Below are 27,109 nucleotides of genomic sequence, written 5' to 3'. Positions count from 1 at the left end.
CACATAATAGATTCCTACATGTGAAACAATGAGTGATCAGCTCACGTTTTCACTGTCATCGCTGATGGATTTAAGGAGCAAAATTATAGTCTATCACCATACCTGCACCCTCTCCATCACCAACAAACAAACAGAGGGAAGCCAAAATATGCATGTAGAAAATCACAAGTTTATAAAGGGATTATACAATTCTAAGTATCCTAAGACTGAGTAACCCTCTTTCAGAAACACCTAACTACCTAACCCTCTCAGATTATTTTCCATCTGGAAATGTTCTCCTTGCCCTCTCTTTTGATCACCTTCTTAGTTCATATCACTGGTTCCAGCAAGATCTATTCTCACTTTCCCCCACTATTCATGATTTTTAAAGGTTTAAACAGTGTTTAGTGCTAAAAGTTTTTTTAAAACCATCTTAATACAAAGAACATGGGGTTAACAGTAAGTTTATCTGGCTCACACACAGTCAGAAAATCTGGCTCCTTCTCAGATACTCAACTTCTTCAAACAGGAGAAAATATTTCATTTCAGTAGATTAACTTTAAAATGTATTTTTTAACTTCAAAATTTAAATACAATTATCACTTTTGAGTCATCTGGTCCTCTGAAATACTCTAAACCTTTTATGCTCATCCCTTAGTCCTACCTGCCCTGTTGATGTCAAAGCAAGTGAAGACTGACTTCCAGCACAAACTTTCCGAATGAACATTCCTTGTAAAGCTTCAATAACTTTAGGTTTATACACTCTGTTGGTATCACCATGGCCAAGTTTGCCTATAAAAACAAACATATTCAAGTTAAACAATATACTTGTTTCAAAGAAATGCTATTCTTTTCTTAGTATTAATGTTGATAAATATCATTAATATTTCCATCACTAACCTGACAGATTGTCCACATTTTAGAAAGCTCTAAGTTTCTAATAGCAGAGGATGTTAACAAATGAATCGTTTTATTACAAGAAAGAAACCAATAAACAATAGTTTTCTGAATTTTTATATCAAGCAATTAAAACCACTTTAAGAGAGATATGGAAAATTAATTTGCTGTCTTTCTCCCCTTTAATGGTCATACTTCTAACTTCAAATTTGCTGATATAATAAACAGGTCCTTATACAAGAATGTGTATGCATAAAATGATTTTAAATTTTTTTTAAAAGACTCAATAATTCACCAAATAGAGAACTTGGCAAATCACCAAAGAAGAAAAACAAATGGCCAACAACCTCACTAAGGACGAAATACAGATTAAATACCATTTTCACTAGTGAAACTATTTTTTAAATTATCTTAATTTTAATAGCCAGTATTGTTGAGGGATATGGGGAAATGAGCATTCTCGCATGACTGGTAGGAGTGACTGAAGTAGAAAAAGATTTAGTCATTCACTGTACTGTTTTTAATACTGAAAAAAATTGGAAACCATCTAGATATTCAACAATAATAAATTTCTTTGTAAGTTTTGCTACAATCATATGAAAGAATACTTTGTGCCACTGAAAAGAAAAATGTAGAGCCATGTTTCTTGACATAGAAAGATATTCATAAGATACTGTTAGATAAAAACAAGTTATAAGACAGTAACTATGGTATATATAGGTCTGCTTTGGTTTTTTAAAACATCTATGTAGAAATATATGTACATATTTATATAAATGCATATATATTTACCTCCCAAAATTTTAACAATGCTTAGAGCAAATTTTTCTTAAATTTTTTAAGAAAAATTTATTTAAATTTTTAAAATTTCTGCTCACCTATATACATTTGAGTTTTTCTACAATAGCCTTGTATAACTGAAAAATAAATTTTTTTAAAAGTCAAGGAAAAAAGGCCAAAGCTATCAATAAATAATTTTTTACATACCATTGTCTCCTCCTCCGAAAGACCATACAGTTCTCCCATCTTTAGATAAAGCAATAGTATGTGAACTGCCACAAGAAACCTCTCCTACATTGCTAATGTCTTTTACTAACGTTGGAATGTTACGGCTATTACTGTCACCGTGACCTTGGATAAAACACACAAAACAACAAAGAAATAATGTTAGCTCTTTTTCTTTAGGCCATTACTTCACAGGTAGAATAAACATTACAAGTTATTAACAGAATTGAGGAATTTTTTAAGTACAATTAAATATGAAAAACAGAATCATTTCTAATATCTTCTCATCTAATCTTCTAGGCTGCTCCCAACATGAGATACCCAGTCCCTTCACGGAATCAGTAGAACATTCTATTATGCTCCTCTCACAGCACTTATCTAATGCTGTCTAGTATCGTTAACGCTGACTTGTTTTCACTACCTCCTAGATAACACACTTCAGGATCACTTTAGGATGATATCTTTCTTATCCCTGAAATCCTATAGTGCCTGCTCAAAGTAGTAAATACTTGCTAGATTTAATTACACCTTAAATTTCAGCACCAGAATCTAGGTACTCTCTATATAAAATTATCTTCCTCTGAGCTTAAAACTAACAAAAATAAATGACAGTCTTTGGCCTATTAAATTTAGTCACACCACTTCTCAGTAACCATCATCATTTCTATTTTTCTGTGATACTAACTTCAATTTTTAAAAAATCTTACCTAATCTTCCAAAGTCTCCTTCACCCCATGTGTATAATTCACCATCCTCTGTGACAGCAGCACTATGTCTGTATCCAGCTGAGACACAAACAACTACCTGTATTGCACACAAAGTGAATTTGATGAACACAAGATACTAAAACACAGAGTTCACATTTGATCCTATACAGAGAGACTTCAGAGATACTGATATTCACAACTCATCCAGAAGTGCCATATACAGTTGTGGAGGTTTTGCCCAGGACAAGGCTGCCTGCATAAAGGATCAAGAAAGTGCTAAAATACAGCCTAACCTCTGTTGGCCAAGCCACAAACTCTGACTTCTACCCAGAGAGGACAACTTTTCTTAATTCACACGGAGACTGTAAAGGCTAGCAGCACTCTCTCGCCCACTCCTCCCTGCCCCAAATACATCAATCTGATCACCTGCAACAATACTATATCACCAATCAACTCTTTACTCAAAGAGCTGGATGGGGCTGAACACTCATGGGACAATGAAAAAATTTTAAATATAACATTAACACAAAACCTCCAGTCCTGGCTAATCAAGAAAACGTCATTACATAATAGGGTTAACTCTCAAAAACATACTGACTATCACCAATGAAGAAAGATCTAAGATATAAGCTTATATCAATTAAACGCCTAATAGTATCTCTTTACCCTCAAATAGCTACACAGTTTATGGGCAGAATCAGGGAAATAAGGGTATATGGCAGCATAATTTGGGGATCACTTATACCTTTTAACACTGATCAAAATCACTAACTGCTGAAAAAAAGATAACAGAAAAAATATCCATACTAATAACTCCACATTTTTTAATCTCCAAAAATTAGAACTCACTTTAGAAAATTCAAACTTTAGATTCAATTAAAAATACTGAGTAGGGCTTCCCTGGGGGCGCAGTGGTTGAGAGTCCGCCTGCCAATGCAGGGGACACAGGTTCGTGCCCCAGTCCGGGAAGATCCTACATGCCGCGGAGCGGCTGGGCCTGAGAGCCATGGCCGCTGAGCCTGCACATCCGGAGCCTGTGCTCCGCAACGGGAGAGGCCACAACAGTGAGAGGCCCACGTACAGAAAAATAAATAAATAAATAAAATAAAAAATACTGAGCACCTACTACATTTTAAATAATATGCTAAGAACCTCTGAAATTTTTATCTGTAAATTATTCATTTACTTTTTGGGAATTTTTCCTTCATGATATTCATACTAAGTTATTTTTAACTGGCAATGTTTCCATTATAAAATGAAACACTAAAAGAATATAAATAAGGAATTCCCTGGAGGTTCAGTGGTTAGGACTCAGCACTTTCATAGCAGTGGCTCGAGTTCACCGGGCCACCGCTATGGTCGTGCAAGCTGTGCGGTGCGGCCAAACAAAAAAATATATATATACACACACACATACACATATATGTATGTGTGTGTGTGTGTGTGTGTGTGTGTATATATATATATGTATGTAAAGAAAATTTTAAACAATGTGAATTAAGAAAAAAGGTGCTAGAAAAACTAAAAAAATACAACTTTAAAGAGTATTTATCTGAAGTTCCTTACAGTCCCATATTCAACATCTTATCAAGGACCCCCTGATGTTAAGTGGAATGTTCCAAGGCTCACTGATGTCTAAGTTAAACATTGAAAGTTATAATAAAGTAAAATTCATTTGAGAGCCAACTTTGTCAGACAAACTCCCATGAAAGAAGTGTCCCACTTTTAATTCTGGTATAAAATAAAATTTTAAGTTTAAAGACTTTTATATAAGAAAACATTCATAGAAAGAAAGGAATCTTAAAATGGAGGAACCCACAAAACTGCATATAATTTTAAGTTAGGAAAATGGCTTCATTTCTTTAAGAAAAGGTAAAATAGAAATAAAAAGAGGAGATCTAGCTTCAGTTTCTAATGGTACCATTTATTTGTGTGTGACCTTGGCCAAGTTACTTAACCACTTTAAATGTCTTATTTAAGTTTTTGTTAAAATGCCACCTACTCCAAGAGAACCCTCTGACCTCATTATCTAATATCACACCCAGTCAAAGTTAGTATCTATTACATTACTCAATTTTTTTACTATTATTTGAAATTATTTTGTGTTTGCTTACTTATCATCTCTAGCCCACAGATTAAAGCTCCATGAGAGTAAGAATCTTGTCTGTTTTGTTCACTGCCCTATGTCTAATGCCTAAAACACTGCCTGGCATTTGGAAGGTACTAAATAAATATTTGTTAAATGGATGATTCTCAGTTTCCTATCTGTGAAATGAAAATAATAACTACTTTAACAAGGCTGTTATAATAATTAAAATTAAATAATGTATGTGAAAGTGTGTTGTAAACCATCAAGCAGATATACAAAAGATAAGCCAAAAGGGTTGGGAGGGTGGGCTACTTCAGAAAGAATAAATCAAAATCTGAAAGATACTGTCAATTACAGCAATCATAGTACCAGTGCATCTAATTATTTTTAAATCCAAAAAGAAGGCACATACCTTTCCCTGCAGAGGGCCCTGAATAAGCTTGGGATATTTCTGTGTTGAACTATTTCCATGTCCCAGTTTCCCATAATCACCATCTCCCCAGCTGAAGACTTCTCCTTCTGTAGTGAAAGCTAAAGTATGACCATCAGATCCTTTAGAAGATGAGACCTTTTTAATGGACCTGTGAGGCTCAAATGTTAACTTTTTTAAAGTAGACTGATTATTAGAATCTCCAAGGCCCAGTCTCCCATAGCTGCCTTTACCACAAGCTCTGACAGAGCCATCCATAGAAATGACAAAAGTGCAGTATTGTCCAGCTTCAATCTATAAGCAAACAAACAGAATCACAGATATAAAATGCTTCTGCGAAAATCAAAGTATAATATTTAAGTTGATTTTACCAAAGAGGCTCAAAGGATATCTTTTAAAGCAGAATATGAATATCCATAGAGATTAAGAAGTAAACAGAAAATTAAGAAAACTGTTCATGGCCTATTCATGTTGACGTTACTGTTGAACTCAAATTAATGTATATTTTATCTTTTCAGGTTATCTAACAGTCATGGTTCAATGAAATAACAAGGAAAAATGTTTAGCCTACTCTTATATAATTGGTGAAGGGCAGGAAGGAAAATTTTCCTGTAATTCCTTAGGGTCCATTATAACAAGAGCCATGTAATATATATTCTAAATTCATTTGAGAAAAACATATGTTTTAATGAAAATAATAAAACAGAAAGTTCCATTTTGCCTAAAAGTTAGCTACAAATGTAAAAAAAGTGATCATAATAAGAAAATGAAATGCCAATATGGCAAAGGGAAAATTTTAATTTTTACTTAGTCTTATTTACCATTTGTGTTGAATATAAGGGTAAGTCTGCTGCCATTCATAATTCTTCTTAAAACTCCAGATGCAAATTTAACTTTTTAAAACTTGGAAACACTATTAGGGAAATGAGGGGCTTAAAATATTTCTTTCTATGAAAATGAAAAAACTGATGCAGTATAGTATAGAAACAATATAGGTAAGAAACAAGCAAGAACATTCACTCATTAAAACAAAAAACAAAAAAAAACCACTCTTAACATTATTTAAAGCAAACCCTGTCATGTACCAATTTGTAAGGTATGCAGAGAACTCACAGTCTGCGCATCAGAGAAACTAGGAGCCAGTTTGGGTTGTAATATTTTCTCCTGTGTGCCTTCTACCAACTGATGGCTGCTATTGCTCCCCCAAACATAAACCTCACAGGTTTCTGAAACAATAGGAGCATCACCAGTCTGAATGCTATCTGGGCTAGCACATGTTCTTGAGTAATCAGAAGCCATTCTGCAAACCTATTAAAATAAGAAACAGGCAATAAATAGTCAAGACATTCTTAGTACAGATATTTTTATAAATATTCTCTGAAATTATTGTTGACTTTCCTTCTTTGAAAACTATCTCAACTGCTCAAATAAACTAAGAGCAACACATCCAATCTTAAACACAGATGGCTAGACTATTTACTCCTGCAGAATAAATCACTAAAAGATACCAACAAAGGTGGCAAAAATGGGGAGGGGGAGACACACAATCAAGCCTTTATTAACTAAATATTTTATTAACGCATATAATAGCATTATAGAAGAACAGAGTAGGAAAAAACCTACCTTTGATAATCCCATCGCCTTAATACAATATATGCTATCTTTTTTTATATTTGTCCTTCCAGAGTTTTGCATATACACGCTCTTTAACATAGTTATCACAGTGGATACATAAGTGACGATACAGAAGGGCCATGAAGAATTTTCTCTATGTCTACTTAATCTTCGTAATTGAACCAATAATATTCCATCTAATGTAAAAATCACAATTTGCTTAAGCATTTTCCTTTAAGAGGACACTGAGATTCTTTCTACTTATTTGTTATATGAGCCATTTTTAAGAATACAGTTGTGGCTACTTCATTGTTTTGTTTTGTTTTTTTTGAAGGAAAATAATCAATGCTATTTGGCTGCAATGAAGTGTGTTCCCGGCTGGCTTCGTCGGGGGGGTTCCATTGATTGGCCCTGGGCACTGGCTCACTCCCTGCCACCTAGGCGGCCTCCTCCTCCTCCTCCTCCTCCTCCTCCTGTTGCTAGATTTTTAATTACTTCACTTGGTAGAGAACCTCGGACATGGGACTACTATATGCAAAAAGTGACAACAATCTTCTGATTCCTGAAACATACTATACCAAATTGCTTTCAAAACTGGTGTTACAATATTATTTCATCACCAGCAATGTATAAAATGAGGGCGGTCTTAAAAACGATAAAGGTCCAAAGCAATTCAACACTCACACACATCTATACGTATCTGTATATGTATATAGATATAGATATATAAAAAATCATGGCTTATTTACCATTTGTGTTGAATATGATGGTAAAGTCTACTGCCATTCATAATGCTTTATAAAAATCCAGGCTTCTCCTCTCCTCCTCCCCTCTCCTCAAAACCCTGCCAAAAGCACAGGACCCAGGGTGGTCATCACAGTTGCCCTAACCAATGAATAGGGCTATGTGAGAGTACCAGTCTCACTGCACCCATACCAATAAGTATTATGCTCTAAATTTTTTTTGAAAAGTAAAGTGGGAAAAAAGAGGATGTATTCTTTTAACTTCACACTTCCTTATTTTCAACAGAACTGAAGTTTTTCCATCTATTTGCTTGTAACTAACTTCTGCTCATTTATTTATTAGGGTTTAATGGATTTTTTACTGACTTTGTATGAATCCCATACAATAAAGATATTATCTCTGACTACAGCTGTTGTCAATTTGTTGTCTGCCTTTTAGGGGTTGGTTTTGTTTTTGTTTTTCTCTGAATCAAGTAAAACAATAAAAGAAGAATCTTCAAAAGTCAATATATTATATTGCCAGACCATGAAATGGGAAGGGATAGAGTAATTTCAGTTAGAATCTTTAAATAGTACCCAAAACCATAGAATATATGTGTCAGACGAATAATTTTCAGTGAACATGATGAGAGTTTTGAGGACATACAAAATATGCATAAGTAAAGGCTGCCAGTCCCTAATAAGAGATCTGAAATTCTGCTGCTGACAAAAGGAGGATGATGGGCCCAAGTAGGTTAGAATTTTTTATCTAAAGATCTATTACAGTAGTCCCCCTTTATTCGTGGTTTCACTTTCTGTGGTTTCAGTTACTGGCAGTGAATCATCATCTGAAAATATTAAATGGAAAATTCCAGAAATAAACAATTCATAAGTTTTAAACTGCATACTGTTCTGAGTATCATCCCTTTGTCCAGCATAGCCACACTATATAAGCTAGCCACCGGCAGTCACTTAGTAGTCATCTGGTTATCAGCTCATCTGCCACAGTATCTCAGTGCTTGTGTTCAAGTAACCCTTATGTTACTTAAAAACGGCCCCTAAGTGCAAGAGTTGTGATGCTGGCAATCTGGATATTCTCCTACTGTACATAATTTATAAATTAAGCTTTATCATAGGTATGTATGTATAGAAATAACATGGTTTATATAGGGTTTGGTACTATTCATGGTTTCAGGCATCTACTGGGGGTCTTGGAATATATTCCCCATATTTAAGAAGGGACTACTGCTCTATAATAAGACTTAAAAAAATAATAGCCCTCCTTCCCTGACCCCCACGAAAAAGAGAGAAGAGAGGAGAAGGGGAGGGTAAGGGAAGGGAAGGGGAGAAGAGGGGAGGAGAGGAGAGGGGGAAGCAAAGGGGGGGGGGGGGAGAGGGGGTAAAAAAAAATCTGTTCACAAGACTTAGAAATGTGTTTTTTTAAAAACAACTGGAGGAGGGGCTTCCCTGATGGCGCAGTGGTTAAGAATCCGCCTGCCAATGCAGGGGACACGGGTTCAAGCCCTGGTCCAGGAAGATCCCACATGCTGCGGAGCAACTAAGCCCACATGCCACAACTACTGAGCCTGTGCTCTAGAGCCCGCATGCCACAACTACTGAAGGCCGCGCACCTATAGCCTGTGCTCCGCAACAAGAGAAGCCATCATAATGAGAAGCACGCGCACCACAACGAAGAGTAGCCCATGCTTGCCACAACTAAAGAAAACCCATGCGCAGCAACAGAGACCCAATGCGGCCAAAAAAACCAAACAAACAAAAAAACAAACAAACAAAAAAAACAACTGGGGGGGGCACATAGAATTCTGGAAAAGATGACAATAGCAGCAGCAATGTAGTTTTCTAAACATGGAATCATTACACAAAACCAATAGAAGGCTAAACTCCAAATTTGTACTTAATATTCACAATAAAACTAGACAGACATAGCTCCGGTAACTCCAAAATATAAGCAGGTGCAGACAAACCACTACCAAATACAGAATCTGCATGGGAATAATATCTGTGCAGGAGGAAGCCAAAGAGTGTCTGACAGACCTCAGAATAAGAAAACCCCAAAACAACCAATCAGGTACTCACCAGAAAGAACAGTGAGCCAATCTAAGAACAGCAGCTGCAACTGGGAAGAGCTTGCCCTCTCTGATAGCACGTAAGTACAAAGGTCCCATGATGAGAAGTTTGAAAAAAGCTAGAGCAGTCTAGCTCTTGTGAATTCTTGAAACTGAAAAGCCAGTACTCCCTTCCAGGACAGAGCCCTCATACTGAGCAGAAACTACTGGGAGTGGAATAAAAGTTGAGCAGAATGAGGACAACAGAAAGGAAAGAGAAAAAGTTAAGATAAAAGGTGGGGAGGGGAATACGCTTGAAACCACCATGTTTTGTCTAACGTTACACAAAAACAATAGAGAAAGGGAGTCTATGGATTTAGAAAAGCCATCTAGAATGCCATCCCGTTCTAAAAATTCAGGAAAACAAATTTTTCATAAAAATAAGCAACAGAAAAGTATGAAGGTCAAATTCCATATGAAGTTGTTATAAGGGGAAAAAAAGGAAAAGAGGCAGAATAACATCCGTACAATAAAAAAATGACAGATGAGAAATGCCCACAAAACAGATCAAACTGTAACCTATTTCAAAGCAAGGTAAAGGGATTAAGAAAATGAAACACAACTTGAAAGAAAAACACAAAACTGAAAGAGAAGCATTCAAAAATGAGGTGACAGACTCAAAAAAAGAATTAGAAATAAGAGAAAAAATCATTTCAGAAATGAGGGGTAAACTATAAGAAATCCAAGAGTAAATAAATACAGAAGATAATACCTTATGAGCAACAAAAGGGAAAAAGCTGTTCAGAAATAAAAAAAGAAATGAAAATTATATAAAAAGTATTCAAAAAAAAAGAATTATTCAAAAAAAGTGACAATTACTAAGTTAATTGTTAAAAATCCAACATAATCCGAGACTGAACCAGGAAGAAACAGAAAATATACAGACAAATCACAAGCACTGAAATTGAGACTGTGATTAAAAATCTTCCAACAAATAAAAGCCCAGGACCAGATGGCTTCACAGGTGAATGCTATCAAACATTTAGAGAAGAGCTAACACTTATCCTTCCCAAACTCTTCCAAAATACAGCAGAGGGAGGAACACTCCCAAACTCATTCTATGAGGCCACCATCACCCTGATACCAAAACCAGACAAAGATGTCACAAAGAAAGAAAACTACAGGCCAACATCACTGATGAACATAGATGCAAAAATCCTCAACAAAATACTAGCAAACAGAATCCAACAGCACATTAAACGGATCATACACCATGATCAAGTGGGGTTTATTCCAGGAATGCAAGGATTCTTCAACATATGCAAATCAATCAATGTGATAAACCATATTAACAAATTGAAGGAGAAAAACCATATGATCATCTCAATAGATGCAGAGAAAGCTTTTGACAAAATATAACAGCCATTTATGATAAAAACCCTGCAGAAAGCAGGCATAGAGGGAACTTTCCTCAACATAATAAAGGTCATATATGACAAACCCACAGCCAACATCATCCTCAATGGTGAAAAACTGAAAGCATTTCCACTAAGATCAGGAACAAGACAAGGTTGCCCACTCTCACCACGCTTATTCAACATAGTTTTGGAAGTTTTAGCCACAGCAATCAGAGAAGAAAAGGAAATAGAAGGAATCCAAATCGGAAAAGAAGTAAAGCTGTCACTGTTTGCAGATGACATGAAACTATACATAGAGAATCCTAAAGATGCTACCTGAAAAATATTAGAGGTAATCAATGAATTTGGTAAAGTAGCAGGATACAAAAGTAATGCAGAGAAATCTCTTGCATTCCTATACACTAATGATGAAAACTCTGAAAGTGAAATTAAGGAAACACTCCCATTTACCACTGCAACAAAAAGAATAAAATACCTAGGAATAAACTTACCTAAGGAGACAAAAAACCTGTATGCAGACAGAAGACCTATAAGACACTGATGAAAGAAATTAAAGATGATACAAACAGATGGAGAGATATACCATGTTCTTGGATTGGAAGAATCAACATTGTGAAAATGACTATACTACCCAAAGCAATCTACAGATTCAATGCAATGCCTATCAAGCTACCAATGACATTTTTCACAGAATTACAACAAAAAATTTCACAATTTGTATGGAAACACAAAAGACCCCAAATAGCCAAAGCAATCTTGAGAAAGAAAAACGGAGCTGGAGGAATCAGGCTCCCAGACTTCAGACTACACTACAAAGCTACAGTAATCAAGACAGTATGGTACTGGCACAAAAACAGAAAGATAGATCAATGGAACAGGATAGAAAGCCCAGAGATTAATCCATGCACATATGGGCACCTTATCTTTGATAAGGAAGGCAAGAATATACAATGGAGAAAAGACAGCCTCTTCAGTAAGTGGTGCTGGGAAAACTGGAAAGCTACATGTAAAAGAATGAAATTAGAAAATAAAAATAAACTCAAAATGGATTAAAGACCTAAATGTAAGGTCAGACACGACAAAACTCTTAGAGGAAAACATAGGCAGAACACTCTATGAAATATATATCACAGCAAGATCTTTTTTGACCCACCTCCTACAGAAATGGAAATAAACACAAAACTAAACAAATGGGACCTAATGAAACGTAATAGCTTTTGCACAGCAAAGGAAACCATAAACAAGATGAAAAGACAACCCTCAGAATGGGAGAAAATATTTGCAAATGAAGCAACTGACAAAGGATTAATCTCCAAAATTTACAAGCAGCTCATGCAGCTCAATATCAAAAAAACAAACAACCCAATCCAAAAATGGGCAGAAGACCTAAATAGACATTTCTCCGACGACGATATACAGATTGCCAACAAACACATGAAAGGATGCTCAACATCACTAATCATTAGAGAAATGCAAATCAAAACTACAGTGAGGTATCACCTCGCACCACTCAGAATGGCCATCATGAAAAAGTCTACAAACAATAAATGCTGGAGAGGGTGTGGAGAAAAGGGAACCCTCTTGCACTGTTGGTGGGAATGTAAATTGATAACAGCCACTATGGAGAACAGTATGGAGGTTCCTTAAAAAACTAAAAATAGGGCTTCCCTGGTGGCGCAGTGGTTGAGAGTCCACCTGCCGATGTAGGGGACATGGGTTCGTGCCCTGATCTGGCAAGATTCCACATGCCGCGTAGCGGCTGGACCCGTGAGCCATGGCCGCTGAGCCTGTGCGTCAGGAGCCTGTGCTCCACAACGGGAGAGGCCACAACAGTGAGAGGCCCGTGTACAGCCAAAAAAAAAAAAAAAAAAAAAACTAAAACTAGACCTACCATACGACCCAGCAATCCCACTACTGGGCATATACTGTGAGAAAACCATAATTCAAAAAGAGTCATGTACCACAATGTTCATTGCAGCACTCTTCACAATAGCCGGGACATGGAAGCAACCTAAGTGTCCACTGACAGATGAATGAATAAAGAAGATGTGGCACATATATACAATGGAATATTACTCAGCCATAAAAAGAAATGAAATTGAGTTATCTGTAGTAGGGTGGATGGACCTAGAGTCTGTCATACAGAGTGAAGTAAGTCAGAAAGAGAAAAATAAATCCCATATGCTTACATATATGGAATCTAAAAATAAAAAATGGTTCTGAAGAACAGAGTGGCAGGACAGGAATAAAGACGCAGACGTAGAGAATGGACTTGAGGACACAGGGAGGGGGAAGGGTAAGCTGGGACGAAGTGAGAGAGTAGCATGGACTTATATACACTACCAAATGTAAAATAGATAGCTAATGGGAAGTAGCCGCATAGCACAGGGAGATCAGCTCAGTGCTTTGTGACCACCTAGAGAGGTGGGATAGGGAAGGTGGGAGGGAGATGAAAGAGGGAGGAGATATGGGGATATGTGTATACGTATAGCTGATTCACTTTGTTATAAAGCAGAAACTAACATACCATTGTAAAGCAATTATACTCCATAAAGATGTTAAAAAAATAATCCAACATAAAAACAATAGTGGTCCTAGATGAGAACCAAATAAAAAGAGTAAAAATGATACTAAAAACAATAATTTAGGGAAACTTCTCTGAAATAAAAAAGATTTGAAACTACATATTAAAATCCTCACATCTCTGAGAACATCGACCCAGAATACATAACATCAAGATGTATTCTAGTAAAATTACTGCCAGAAGAAAATGAATGAATATACTTAAGAAGTAAAGAAAATGTGAGCCAAAGATTTAATCTTCTCAAAACTGACTTTCAAGTATAAAGTGCACAGCAATTAAAATGTAAGAACTAAGAGAATCTTTTTCGTGAGTATTTATTGAAGATTCTACTAGAGAATAAGCTTCAGACAAACAAAAAGAATAGAGAGCCACTGACAGAAACTGGCAGTGAGCATGAAATATGTAGTTACTTGTACAACTCATACTTAAAAAGGGTTAAAAGGCAGAGAGTAAATATGTTCTGAGTATGCAGATATAATACAACTACAAAAAATGGGGAAAGCATATGTAAAGAGTTAATATTTTTAGTAATCATACAGTGGTAGTGTTTGTCTTATTTTAGGATTGCTGTGTGTGTGTGTGTACTGTGTGATTAAAATAAATAATTACGGGATATTCTAATTCTATATCCCTGTATCCTTCAGAATCAGCATTCTTAGTTGGAAGGAAGGATATATAAATGTAATATAGAAAAGCAGAAATTCTATAGCCCTGATTTTGAAAGTATCAGTATCAACTCATGAGGTATATTAGCTTTAAATACGCATGCATGTGTGAACACACACACATTTCCTAGCTCTGGCTACTGTAAGACCCCAGAAAAATAATACCGACTTAGTAGTGATGAGCACCCTGATTGTGGTCCTGAAATAATATTTTCCACTTTTAAAAAAAGTGTTTATGGAGAAAGAGCTAGCTGGTTGCAGATCCAGATCAAGAAATGTATGAGTCCAGAAACAATTTGATGGGTCAGATAGCAAGGAAGCGATCAAAGATTATTAGGCCTATGTCAAAAGAGCTTGGGAACCACACTGAAAGAGACTACTACCCTGAAAGACTGTTGGCCAAAGATAAAACAATGTGAGCTTCACTACAGATAATAATTCAACAAAGTAAAATTTGAATCGGTTTAAATCTACAAGTTCATAACAATACTTTTCAAGTGAAACCAATTGGTCAAGTTTGGAGCATGACAGGAGATCAGTCCATTAAACTGGAAACTAGTAAATAAAAATCGGTGTTAAAAATTTTTTTAAAAATCAAGTGGAGAGAATCAAGCACTTATTCTGCTTTTCCTGTCTGAACTGTGGCAGGGTAACCAAACTGTCAATAAGGGAATCATCTCTTTATGAAAACATTCCAATTAATAAATGAAAGAGGAATGATATAATTAGAATATCACCATTTTGCAACCAAGCACCAATGAATTAATAGATCTGATCATTAAGAATCAAGGGCTGCTAATACTACAAAAAGACAGACAACCAGATGGAAGATCACAACACCATGTTTAGCCTTGCCAAGGGGATCAAACCTGAAACTGATCAAGCCTCTAGATTCACCTGTCAGTATGCAGGAAATACATAGGAACTGCATTATGAGTAATCAATCAGCAAACTCCAGATGGTAGGAAATTATACAGCCTTAAAAGTCCAAGTTCCTGAACAAATACACTAAAGGAAAAGAAAAACAATGGAGGGGGAACCTATAGATTAAGAGATTTAAAAGATATATATAGGACTTCCCTGGTGGCGCAGTGGTTAAGAATCTGCCAGTCAATGCAGGGGACGTGGGTTCAAGGCCTGGTCCGGGCAGATCCCACATACTGCAGAGTAACTAAGCCCGTGATCTGCAACTACTGAGCCTGCGCTCTAAAGCCCACAAGCCACAACTACTGAGCCCATGTGCCACAACTACTGAAGCCCATGCGCCTAGAGCCTGTGCTCCACAACAAAAGAAGCCACCACAATGAGAGCCCGTGCACCACAACGAAGAGTAGCCCCCCGCTCGCCGCAACTAGAGAAAGCCTGTGTGCCACAACGAAGACCCAACGCAGCCAAAAAAAAAAAGTTTTAATTAAAAATATATAAATACTAAAAAGATATATATAGATATATAGATTGTTTTAATAGGGAAGACTGAACTATAGTGTCTAGGGATGCACACAACTATAAAGAAATGCAACAAAGTGACTACTCTTGAAGTCAGGATAGTGGCTACTTACGGAAGGAGGAAAGGGATAATGAACCAGGACATGAAAGGGTTTCTCGGGTTGCTAGTAAAGTTTTATTTCTTTCCTGGGCACAGATTAAAAGGACATTTGTTTTAAAATAATTCATTAAGGCACACATTTGTATGCCTTTCTGTATCTGTTTTAATAATACATTTTTAAATTAAAAAATGCACATATGGGAGGGGGAAGGGTAAGCGGGGACGAAGTCAGAGAGTGGCATGGACATATATACACTACCAAATGTAAAATAGATAGCTAGTGGGAAGCAGCCACATAGCACAGGGAGATCAGCTCGGTGCTTTGTGACCACCTAAAGGGGTGGGATAGGGAGGGTGGGTGGGTGGAAGGGAGACTCAAGAGGGAGGGGTTATGGGGATATATGTACACGTATAGCTGATTCACTTTATTTTACAGCAGAAACTAACACAACAATGTAAAGCAATTATACTCCAATAATGATGTTTAAAAAAAATAATGCACATGATACAAAGTCCAAAATAAATAAAAGGGTATGCATTGAAAACTATGCCTCCTTCCCACACCTGATGCGAGACACCCCGGCTCCACTTTCTAGAGGCAACCAATCACGGATGCCACTTTCTTTTGCATCCTTTCCAGAGACTGAATGGATTTTTTTTTTTGCGGTACGCGGGCCTCTCAATGCTGCGGCCTCTCCCGTTGCGGAGCACAGGCTCCGGACGCGCAGGCTCAGCGGCCATGGCCCACGGGCCCAGCCGCTCCGCGGCATGTGGGATCTTCCCGGACCAGGGCACGAACCCGCGTCCCCTGCATCGGCAGGCAGACTCTCAACCACTGCGCCACCAGGGAAGCCCTGAATGGATTATTTTTAAGGGATAAATACATGCTGTAGCATTTTAAGACAAAGTAATTTTTATTGATTGATTGATTTTTATTGGAATATAGTTGATTTACAATGTTGTGTTACTTTCAGGTGTACAGCAAAGTGAATCTGTTATACATATACATATATCCACTCATTTTGAGATTCTTTTCCCATATAGGCCATTACAGAGTACTGAGTAGAGTTCCTTGTGCTATACAGTACGTCCTTATTAGTTATCTATTTTATATCTAGTAGTATGTATATGTCAATCACAATCTTCTAGTTTATCCCTTGACAAAGTAATTTTTCACATAAAAGCCATGATTATTACGTACCTCTTCAAAAAGACATAAAGCTGCCTCATAGAGTGAGCACAAGCCATCGGATGTTCTGGGTGGTTCCCTCCACTGACTCCGATCAGCAGATGAACCCTATAATTAAGACATTGTGGGATACAGTTAGGGAAGGAGAGAGACATGTATTAAAATCACTTAAATAGTCTACAAAAACATCTGAGGAACTGTTTACATAATTATGTGCATTAAAATCAAATCCTAACATTAGGTCATGAAACCAATTTTATGTGTAAGTGTTATAAAAGACATGGCTATAGAGTGAAGCAGTAAATTGAGTACCAATCCCTCACTTATTACATTAGTGATTTGTTCTAAGTGTCACAAGGTTTGACCTAAAAACACTCAAGGAGGCAGAATTTTGCCAACTACACACTCTTTGGGTGGCCAATATCCAATAAATGGGGTCCCAGCAAATATTCTACTCCCCTGGGGCTGTCTTGTCCACTTGCTCCAAGAATACAGTAGAATGCAGCCAGCTTAAGTGATGATCCTTACCAGAGCAGCAGTAAGTCTGTTCCTCCCTTCTTAGTTTCAGCACAACAAAGGTCCCACAAGTCAGTTCATGTAGCTACCTGACTATATTAGCAACAAAATATCTTTTTCCTAGCACAGCTGAGGAATCATAGCTCCTCTCTGTGACTAACTGCCTACTCTCCACAATAGGGCCCAATGGCTATGACCAGAAATCATTCTTTCATTGAAAACTGATAAATCAGAGAGTGAACTTGACCTCCACTGTTCCCTCAAATTCCCATATCCTTAAATCTTTACATCACAAATGTCAAGTTCTTTCTCTGATTTATCCATCCTCTAGTTGTAAAATTTTCATCTGTGGCTTTATTTCAAAGACTATTATATTGTAAAAATATTTAGATTCTAGATGATCACCGGGCAAACATACCACAGAAAAGTATATCCTCTACCGTGGAACGGAGGTTGGCCTAGATGCTCTGTACGATCCCATCCAACTCTAAGATTATATGATTTTATCAATTCAGACTATTTTAATTAACGTGGTTCCTAAGTAATGAACGAAATGAATATGTTGGCTATTTAATTTATTGCTGGGTCATCAGGTGCTAAGCTACTGCTACCAAATCAATTTTTCTTTTTTATTGCTTAGGTGGTGCTTCTCGAATTTTAATGTGGACATAAGTTATCTGGAAATTTTGTTAAAATGCAGATTCCAATTCAGTAAATATAGGTGGGGGCCTGAGATTCTGTATTTCTAACAAGTTCTCAGGTGATGCCAATGCTGCTGTCTGAGGCTCACACTTCAAGTAGTAAGGCTTTCGAGAGCCATTTGCAGGTCTTGGAGTCATATGAGAAGCTGAGTGTTCAAAATTATCTAGTTCCTAGACACACAAGGTGTGGCTATACCAGCAAATACTTTGAGGCACAGCCTCTCCAAATTCCATAATTAGCTGCGTAGCACTTCTGGGAGAAACACAACTGTAATCTGTGGCTCCGTTATTTAAAGGCCACCTCTACTGATCACCAAACCAAAAGCAGATAAGAAACAACAGCAGCTTGTCATACCTTTCTAGGAGCTGGCACCAGGCCGGTAATAATTCCTTTTTATGCCTTTCTACAGTATGAAGGAAAATGCTGAAAATAACATAAGGTTTTCAGTGAGAGATCTGAGTTTAAATCCATGTTCCATCACTTACTGGCAACGTGACTTAAGGGTAAGTTTGCTTATCCTTAGACAGGAATAATTCCTCTATTATTTAGGGCTGTTGGGAAGAATAACTGAAATTATGCATAAAACATGCTTAGCATAGTTCTTAATACATAGTACGAACTCAAAACTGGCATCAGTAATTATTATTTTGTATGATGTACATGGAGAAAGTAGAGAAAACACAGGGAGTCTTTAATAAACTCCTGCTAACTTTAAAAATACCAAACCAATTTTTTAAAAAATCCTTCAAACACTGTCTGCAGTGACTGTCACTGACTTCTGTTCTCCCCAAAAAGTCAATAGTTAAGGGTAAGACTAATCCAGCCCCAGTAAATTAGGATTAAAGATATCTTAAAAACCCACTCTGTATAGAATTCTTAATGTGTTTTGTAAATATACTGCACAATAGAAAAAGAGGCCTATACCTAGGCATTTTTAAAGAAATTACATTTTGGAAATGTGTAACTTCATACACTGCTAATATACCACAGGAAGTTCAAAGGTCCAAAGATAAATGGGAAATTAAAATAACATAAATGTGTGGTTTCACAGGTCTTCATTGAATTACCCTTCTCTTATTTACCTACCATCAAAAATAATGTAATACCTTTTCGTTTTTTTCACATCTGTCTTTTTAAGAAAATCAGACAAGAACATTAAGACTTGATGGAGTACATTTCCTTACATTCTTGCTATCTGATTCTACTCTGCTTAAAATTGCTTCAGTGACTCCCCACTGCCTACAGAATCAAGCTCAAAACCCCATAGCATGGGATACCTGGCCCTGCCCACATTGGCCGCCTCAGCTCATCCCATTCCAGCCCCAGCACCCAGGAGCCTACTCTCCCATACCTCAGTCACTTTCAGAATACTAATCCTCTCACCTGAAAACTTCTTCAGCTCCCTCACTCACACACCTCATGTCTGCAAGCAAACTCTTCTTACTTTTCAACTAAGCTTAGGCATCCTTCATTTTCTGCCCCTTCCCTTCTAGCCCTCCTCCTCCTGTATCTCATCACCACCTCCCTGTGCAGACCTCTACTACAGCCCAGCATCATTAATATGAAACGTCTGTGCATCTCTCTCTCCTTACACTGTGAGCTGGCTAACGGCATGGATGCTACAAAGCTTATTCATCATTTTAACCCATAGCCTAACAGTATCTGGCACACAGTAAACACCTAGTGGCATCAAAGGCCAAAGGTGTTTTTCTTGGTGTTTATTTTTTTAGAATTCAGGGATGTACAGTGACATTAGTTCCCTACTCTTTATTTAAATGTAAGTTAATGAGTATCTTGCATGCTTGCACTCAAACAGAATTACTATGTGCATGGGTAGAGGAGGTTAAGAATCACACATGTAAATACAATTTAAGGATTGAACTCATTTTTGTTAGGCCTTCTACCAGGTACTCAGTTGATGGTTATGTGTCTCTCCCTCTAACTTCTAGCTTGGGGATACCTTCTGTCCCAGCTGTTCTTGAGCAGAGAATCTTAAGACAGGGAAGATAAGGTCAGGATGGGATTCTTCCCCAGAATATATCCAGAATTCTGAGGAAAGCTATCCGGGGTACCCTCATCCCAAGAGAAAGCTACAATGTAGGGTATAGCCTAGGAGGGTAAAGAGGGAGGCGGAGGCCCCTTCTGCCTAGGTGTATTTGACATTTTGTCCAGAAATGAAAGAGGCCAAGTGGAGAGAAAATTGGAAATCCAGCAATAAAATAAGGTTATTATATTTTATATCTACTTTAAGGTAGGCCTTCATGGGAAAAAAAAATAAGTCAATTTAACATAAACAGGGTAAAAGCTGCATACAGCTGTCAGAAAAAATGTGGGCTTTGCAGACAGACTATGGGTTGTAAGAATTAGTTAACACAGTGCCTGGCCCATCAGTGCTTAATCAGGAGTATACATAATACTTTCAGTTCTTTTGCCAAATAGATGTGTAAATTTAGGATAATTGCCACAGTTTCTTCATCCTTAAGATAAGGATAAATAATATCTACCTTACAGATTAACATGATAATTGAATAAGACACTGCTTATAAAAAGCACCTGAGGGGCTTCCCTGGTGGCGCAGTGGTTGAGAGTCGCCTGCCGATACAGGAGACACGGGTTCGTGACCCGGTCCAGGAAGATCCCACATGCCACAGAGCGGCTGGGCCCGTGAGCCATGGCCGCTGAGCCTGCGCGTCCGGAGCCTGTGCTCCGCAACGGGAGAGGCCACAACAGTGAGAGGCCCGCGTACCGCAAAAAAAATAAAAATAAAAAGCACCTGGTAGGTAGTAGGCACTCAACGAAGGTTAGAGCTCTTCCTCCCTTATTCCAGGTACTGGGAAGCAGTAAGTAGAATCCAAAAAATGAATGGGATGGTTTACTATAGGTTAATTAAGTGAATATTAAAACACATTATATAGGTAGTAAATATATTTACTGTAAAGATTTCTTAAGGTTATAGAGCCAATTTAAACTTACAGCCAAATATGCATACAAACCAATTTACAACATGCTAAAAGACAATGGGCTAAACAGATACTGAGAAAAGCAATTTAGTTTCTTGGGGCACCCTCTTCCCACTAAGGAGCAACACTGCAGGATAAGGCCTTTGAGGGTAAGGTGGGGAAGAGGCTTCTGACTCAGGGTATTTAGCATTTTGATTAAAAAGGAAACATACCACGGGCAAGCGTACGATCATATAAGTAGACTGCACAATAATTAACATGTTTTCTTTGTAACAAAGGCAATGCAAAATAAACAGGCTGTAAAATGAAGAATTAAGTAACTCCTCACAGAAATATTAACATGTGACCATGAATACATACATTATTTTAGGTCATCAAATGGCATCACATATTTGAAAACAGTATAAATTTAGAGAATGTTACCAGAAAGTATTAAGAATTGGAAAATAAAATGAGAAAAACAGATATGCAAGTGAATAAGTTTAAATATTGAATAAGAAACCACAAGAGGCCTAACTGCCTTTCATAGCTGTTACTTCAAACCTTTCTTACTTCGATCATTGCTTAGATCTCTGGCTCTAGATTCCTACTTCAGGTAAAGATCATACGGCCCTTGTCAACATTCCAGATTCTGAACAAAGCACCACATGCTTTTCTAGTCTAAATTTTATTTAACATTAAGGAATTCAAATTTTCATAGATCTCATGATCTAAAATCTCCAAGTACTTGCTTACAATAAAATTATTTGTAATAAAATGACCCAATATTTACCATTCAGTTCACAAGTACAAAATGTAAGCCAGGTGAAAATTTAAATGCCCTGGTTTGAAAATAAATTCAACATAATTGTTTTTTATGAAACATTCCTGTCAATCCAACAGCTTTCCACATTTTTGGGGGGGAAGGGGAGTCGTAAAACACACATACATAATTTACAAGTGGCATTTTTAATTATTTAAACTAAATAAATTTGTTAATTGATATTTGGTAATAAAGAATATCAAAAACGCTGATCAATGTAACTCAATTGAAATTAAATCAACTTATAAATGTTTCAATCTTTATATTCCAAATTTGTATTCTTTTTTTAAATTTTTTTTTTTTTAAACAGTAGGTTCTTATAAGTTATCCATTTTATACATACGTCAATCCCAATCTCCCAGTTCATTGCACCACCACCACCCCTCTACTTTCCCCGCTTGGTGTCCATACGTTTGTTCTCTACATCTGTGTCTCTATTTCTGCCCTGCAAACCGGTTCATCTGTTATTTCAAACTTTTATTCTTGGTTTTCACAAAAGCATTAAATTTCAATCTCAGAAATTCTTAAAATTGATCATATTGCACTATATTTTACTGTTTATTCTTTAATATGGTATCTAAAGTTAGTTCCTTTATGATAGTCAAGCAATTAAGTTCCTTCATGAACAAGACATTTATTACAGATCTAGTATATCGGTTCATTACTCCCCTCCATTCAGGTCTCTGCTCAAATGTCCCAATTCAGAGACTCCCCTGATCACATTAACTAAAATACTACACCTTTCCCCTCCCCAATCTCTGCTTGAACCCATCATTTTGTATTCCTTTCCCTCCCTTATTTTAATTCTTAGAACTTAACACTACCTAAAATTTATATTTATTGTCTGATTCCCCTACTAGGCTGTTAGCTCCAAGAAACTCTGTTTTTCTCTGCTGTATCCTTAGGGCCTAGAATAATACTTAGTACATAGTAAATGTTTAATAAAAATGAAGAAGGATGAAATTAGAGATTTTTTTCAAAAGGTCTCCACACTTACTAGCCAAGGCCCCTCATTTTACTTTTGAGTTTACTAAAACACAGAGAAGTTAGATGAATTTCCCAAGTTCACACAGGAAGCCATAAAACTTAAACTACAATCCTAACTCCTGATCCAGTGGTCTTAACACTATACAACTAGCCTGTCCTTGAATTACATATTGACATCAACACATATAAAAGTTTCTTTACTCAAAGTATCTAAATTATTTAACTAACCTAACAATCACCAGTAGAATTCTCAAATCATTTGCTATTACCATCAATTCATTAAAAGTTGGGTTGACATTTCCCAAAATTGTTAGATAAGAATTTTAAAGTTCAGATTTATCATACGTACCAAAGAACGTCTCATCTGCATTAATATAGTCATAAAGCAGTCAAAGCTGATCATCCCCTCCTGGCTTGATAGTAGTTTGCTTTTCTCCATGGAATTTACAACTGCTGAAGCCCCTAAGGCCATTTCTATCCATTCAAGGAGATACCGCAAAGAACCTCGCTGAGCAGCTAAACCAAGCAGCAACTCAGAAGCTAATCTACGACCTAAAGTGTCTGCTCCAGAATTGGGAATAGTTACTCCTTTAAGAAATGTTGTTACTTGTGATAAGCAATCCAAGCCCATAGGTGGAATCTTGCTTTCATTTGCTAAAGATAATGGTGGCAAAGAGCTCACAACTTCAATTGCAGTATGAATAACGTCATTGCAAAGACTGAGACCAGGTCCCGACACAGGCATCATCCAACTTTGTCTCAGAAGTGCAAATAATAAACTTAGACCAGTTCGAACACCCATTTCTATAAGTGCATCAGTGCTTGACCGGGGACGTTCACTAACAGAATGGACATCTGCCGAACCAGAGCTGCTCTCCGGAGAATGCTGCTGCTGTTTCACTTTGCCTTTATCATGGTATTTATTAGAAAGTGCATAGAAGACACGCTGGAGTACAAGCAATCGTTTTCGAAGTGCCCCAGCAAATGGGGAATCTGAACATACCATCTTCGCTAGTGCTAGCTGACTGCTAAGAAGGGCATCCAAATAGTGGTCCTGTTCATCACTTGAAAGAGACTCACGTTCAAAGTCTGGCAACTGTGGTCCTTTGAGGCACAAAACTTGTTGGGGCAATGGTACTACTTCCTTATTGCTGACCAGTTTAGAATATAGAACAGCAACCCCCTCTCTTGTAGCAATAGATTCACTGTCCTCTGTAATCCAGGAGCTGTTGAGGTGTTCAAGCCATTTCAGTTTCACTGGTGGAACCATAGTTGCCATTTTGATTTACTCTTCAGCCATTAGTTCTATAAAGGGAGAAGAAAAAGGAATCAAGTTTCTGAACTTCCATCATATATTACAATTAGTGGTTTCAAACTGGTGAAACACAAAGTCTGGACTTCAGTTAACAGTAACATACCAATGTTAGTATTTTAGCTTCAATAAATGTACCATGGTTATTTAAGACATTAATATTAGGGAGCAATGGGTTGCAGGGCATACGGGAACTCTGTACTATCTTTGCAACTTTTACATAAGTCTAAAATTATCCCAAAATAAAAAGTTTATTTTAAAAATTAGTGATTTATGTAACTTTTCTCTTCAGGTTCTGGTCCCACTGTCAGTATTAATAGTGGGTTCTACATGATGATGGACCCCAAATTTGTATCTCCAGGCTTCTCCTCTGAATTCCAAACTCATATATGTAATTGCCCACTTGACCTCTCCACACCTCATAGGCATCTCAAACTTTATATTCAAAACTGAATTCCTAATCCAACATTTCCACCACACCCACCCAAACCTGTTCCTCCTGCAGAACTCCTCACTTCAATAAATGGCAACTGTATCCTTCTATTTCCTTTGGCTAAAAACCTTGGGAGTCATCATTGACTCCTCCCTCTCTTACACTCCAAATTCAACTCTACTCTCAAAATATAGCCAGAATCCAAACAGTTCTCACACCCCTCCATTGCTGAAACCCTGGTCTAAGCCATCATCTCTTGGATCACTGAAGAAGCTTTCTTACTGGTCTCCCTGACTGTACTGAGGAGCTGCAGTGACTCCAAAAGGGCAGGAATGTTTCTGTATATTTTGTTTACTGCTGTATTCTGGCACACAGTAAGTGCTCAGTAAGTATTTGCTGACAAAAAGTACTTAAAAACTAAGTTTGCTGGGATAAAATATTCACAAGACATATATCGTGCAAAGGACTATCATCCAAGATACATTAAGAACTCCTACAACTCAATAATAAAAAGACAACCTAATTTTTTAAATGGTCAGAAAAGTTGTGAACAAAACTTCACCAAAGATATGGCAATGGCTAATAAGCACACACAAAAAAGTACTCAACATCATTATTCATCAGAAAAATGCCAATTAAAAACACAAAGAGATACTAATACACACCCAGAAGGATTAAAATTAGTAAGGCTGACAATACCAAATATTAAGCAAGGATGCAGGGCAACCAGAACTCTCACAAACCATTTGTGGAAATGTAAAATTGAACAGCCACCTTAGAAAGACATCTGGCAGCTTCTTATAAAACTAAATATAGGGCTTCCCTGGTGGCGCAGTGGTTGGGAGTCCACCTGCCGATGCAGGGGACGCGGGTTCGTGCCCCGGTCCGGGAGGATCCTACGTGCCGAGGAGGGGCTGGGCCCGTGAGCCGTGGCCGCTGGGCCTGCGTGTCTGGAGCCTGTGCTCCGCAATGGGAGGGGCCGCAGCGGTGAGAGGCCCAGGTACCGGAAAAAAAAAAAAAACTAAATATATACCTACCCAATGACTCAACAATTCCTCTCCTACAGATTCGCCCAGAAGAAAACATATCTCCACAGAAAGACTTAACGCTAAATAGTAGTTGCCCCTAGAAGGTGAGGGCATGAATAGACTGGGCAGGGCATGAGGGAACTTCCTGAAGTGATGGTAATGCTGGATTACCAAGCCTTATACATTTGTCAAAACTCAGTGAATATACATTTAAGATGTCACTGCATGTAAATTTTACCTAAATAAATACTGAATTCCAGTTGATACATATATTGAAGTATATTTAGGGGGAAGTATACTGATATGTGTAATTGAAATGCATCAAATAATAAGATGCACTGATGTGTGTGTGTATAAAGATATGTATATACATACACACATACATATGGATTGATATGTGATAAAACAAGTATAATAAAATATTAATGGCAGAATCTCAGTGGTGAAGTATATATATGCCTGTTCATTTTTAAATCTTTCAACTTTGCTGTATGTTTGAAATTTTTCATCATAAAATATTGCTGGGGAGTTGGGACTAACTCCTGCTTTTCAAGCAAGTCCCCAGAATGGTAGTCATAACAGTTGGTGGTAGAGAAAGATCCTCACACAATGAAGGGCATTTTATTTTCATGATATAGGTAGCTCTTAAAAAAAGAGCTCCAATGATAGAGACTGCAGGCTAATTAAAAGGAGTTTCCTACTTCCAAACATGCCCTGTTAAATTCCAAATATAAAATCTAATGGTACTTCTTCCTTTTTCAAGCTTATGAATACTATGCTTAATTTAACTTCAATAGATACTTGGAAAGTATGTACTTCGGAGAGGGAAAATAAAACCATAAGCCTCCTCCCACTTCATTCAGCTAAGTATTTACTAAACATTGTGCAGAGGATATAAAAGTACCTTACTTACCTCCATCCCTGCAAGCCAGAGGTAATTCTGCTCTTTTTATTTTTGCTAGTTTGACTGCTATAAAGGAATATGTTGTTATTCTAATTTCAATCTCCCTGATTACTAACACCTGAACAGCACATGGATATTGGTCATTTGGACACACTCTTCTGGGAAATGCTTATTCATGTCCTTCTAGTTACATATTTTTCTACTGGGTTATTTTTCTTGTCAATCTGTAAAAAGTTTTTGTATTTTATCATTGTCCTCAGCACTGCAAATATTTCTTCTAAATCTATCTTGCGCATACATACACATCCTTTCTTTATGGCTCCTGCTTTCCATTCTTGGTTTAAAAGAGCACCCCAACATCCCCATGCCCTTACACGTGAACTCTAGATTATACAGGTATTCACCTAGATTTTCTTGAAGTATTTTTGATTTTTTTACACGAGTCTTTAAATGAATTTTATATTCATCTGAAATTTTAATTAAGTTCTGCATGGTATAAAATTGGATTCCAATTTTATTGTTTCCAGGTGGATGGCTAATTATGCCACCACCAT

The 27,109-nt window shown here is 37.1% G+C and overlaps 1 protein-coding gene across 12 annotated transcripts in view; it reads right to left on the bottom strand.

The window, feature by feature from the left end:
- The window catches only part of HERC1 (HECT and RLD domain containing E3 ubiquitin protein ligase family member 1), a 213,269-nt gene that overhangs the window by 147,400 nt on the left and 38,760 nt on the right, over positions 1-27,109 (bottom strand). For 11 of the 12 annotated variants that reach the window (XM_060005804.1, XM_060005802.1, XM_060005812.1 and 8 more), the window contains 7 exons: positions 23,228-24,183; positions 16,924-17,019; positions 6,221-6,415; positions 5,090-5,401; positions 2,589-2,685; positions 1,864-2,007; positions 644-771 (listed from right to left, as the gene is read on the bottom strand). In XM_060005804.1, the coding sequence (XP_059861787.1) occupies positions 644-771; positions 1,864-2,007; positions 2,589-2,685; positions 5,090-5,401; positions 6,221-6,415; positions 16,924-17,019; positions 23,228-24,157 (1,902 nt within the window). In that variant the 5' untranslated portion in view covers positions 24,158-24,183. Of the gene's footprint in view, positions 1-643; positions 772-1,863; positions 2,008-2,588; positions 2,686-5,089; positions 5,402-6,220; positions 6,416-16,923; positions 17,020-18,483; positions 18,609-23,227; positions 24,184-27,109 lie in introns of those variants that run through there. The other variant, XM_060005814.1, reaches the window with a different exon arrangement.

Source organism: Delphinus delphis, chromosome 2 (genome assembly GCF_949987515.2).
Source record: "Delphinus delphis chromosome 2, mDelDel1.2, whole genome shotgun sequence".
Classification (NCBI taxonomy): Eukaryota; Metazoa; Chordata; class Mammalia; order Artiodactyla; family Delphinidae; genus Delphinus; species Delphinus delphis.
Note: the sequence above shows the minus strand (reverse complement) of the source record. Positions and strands in the feature narration are given on the sequence as shown.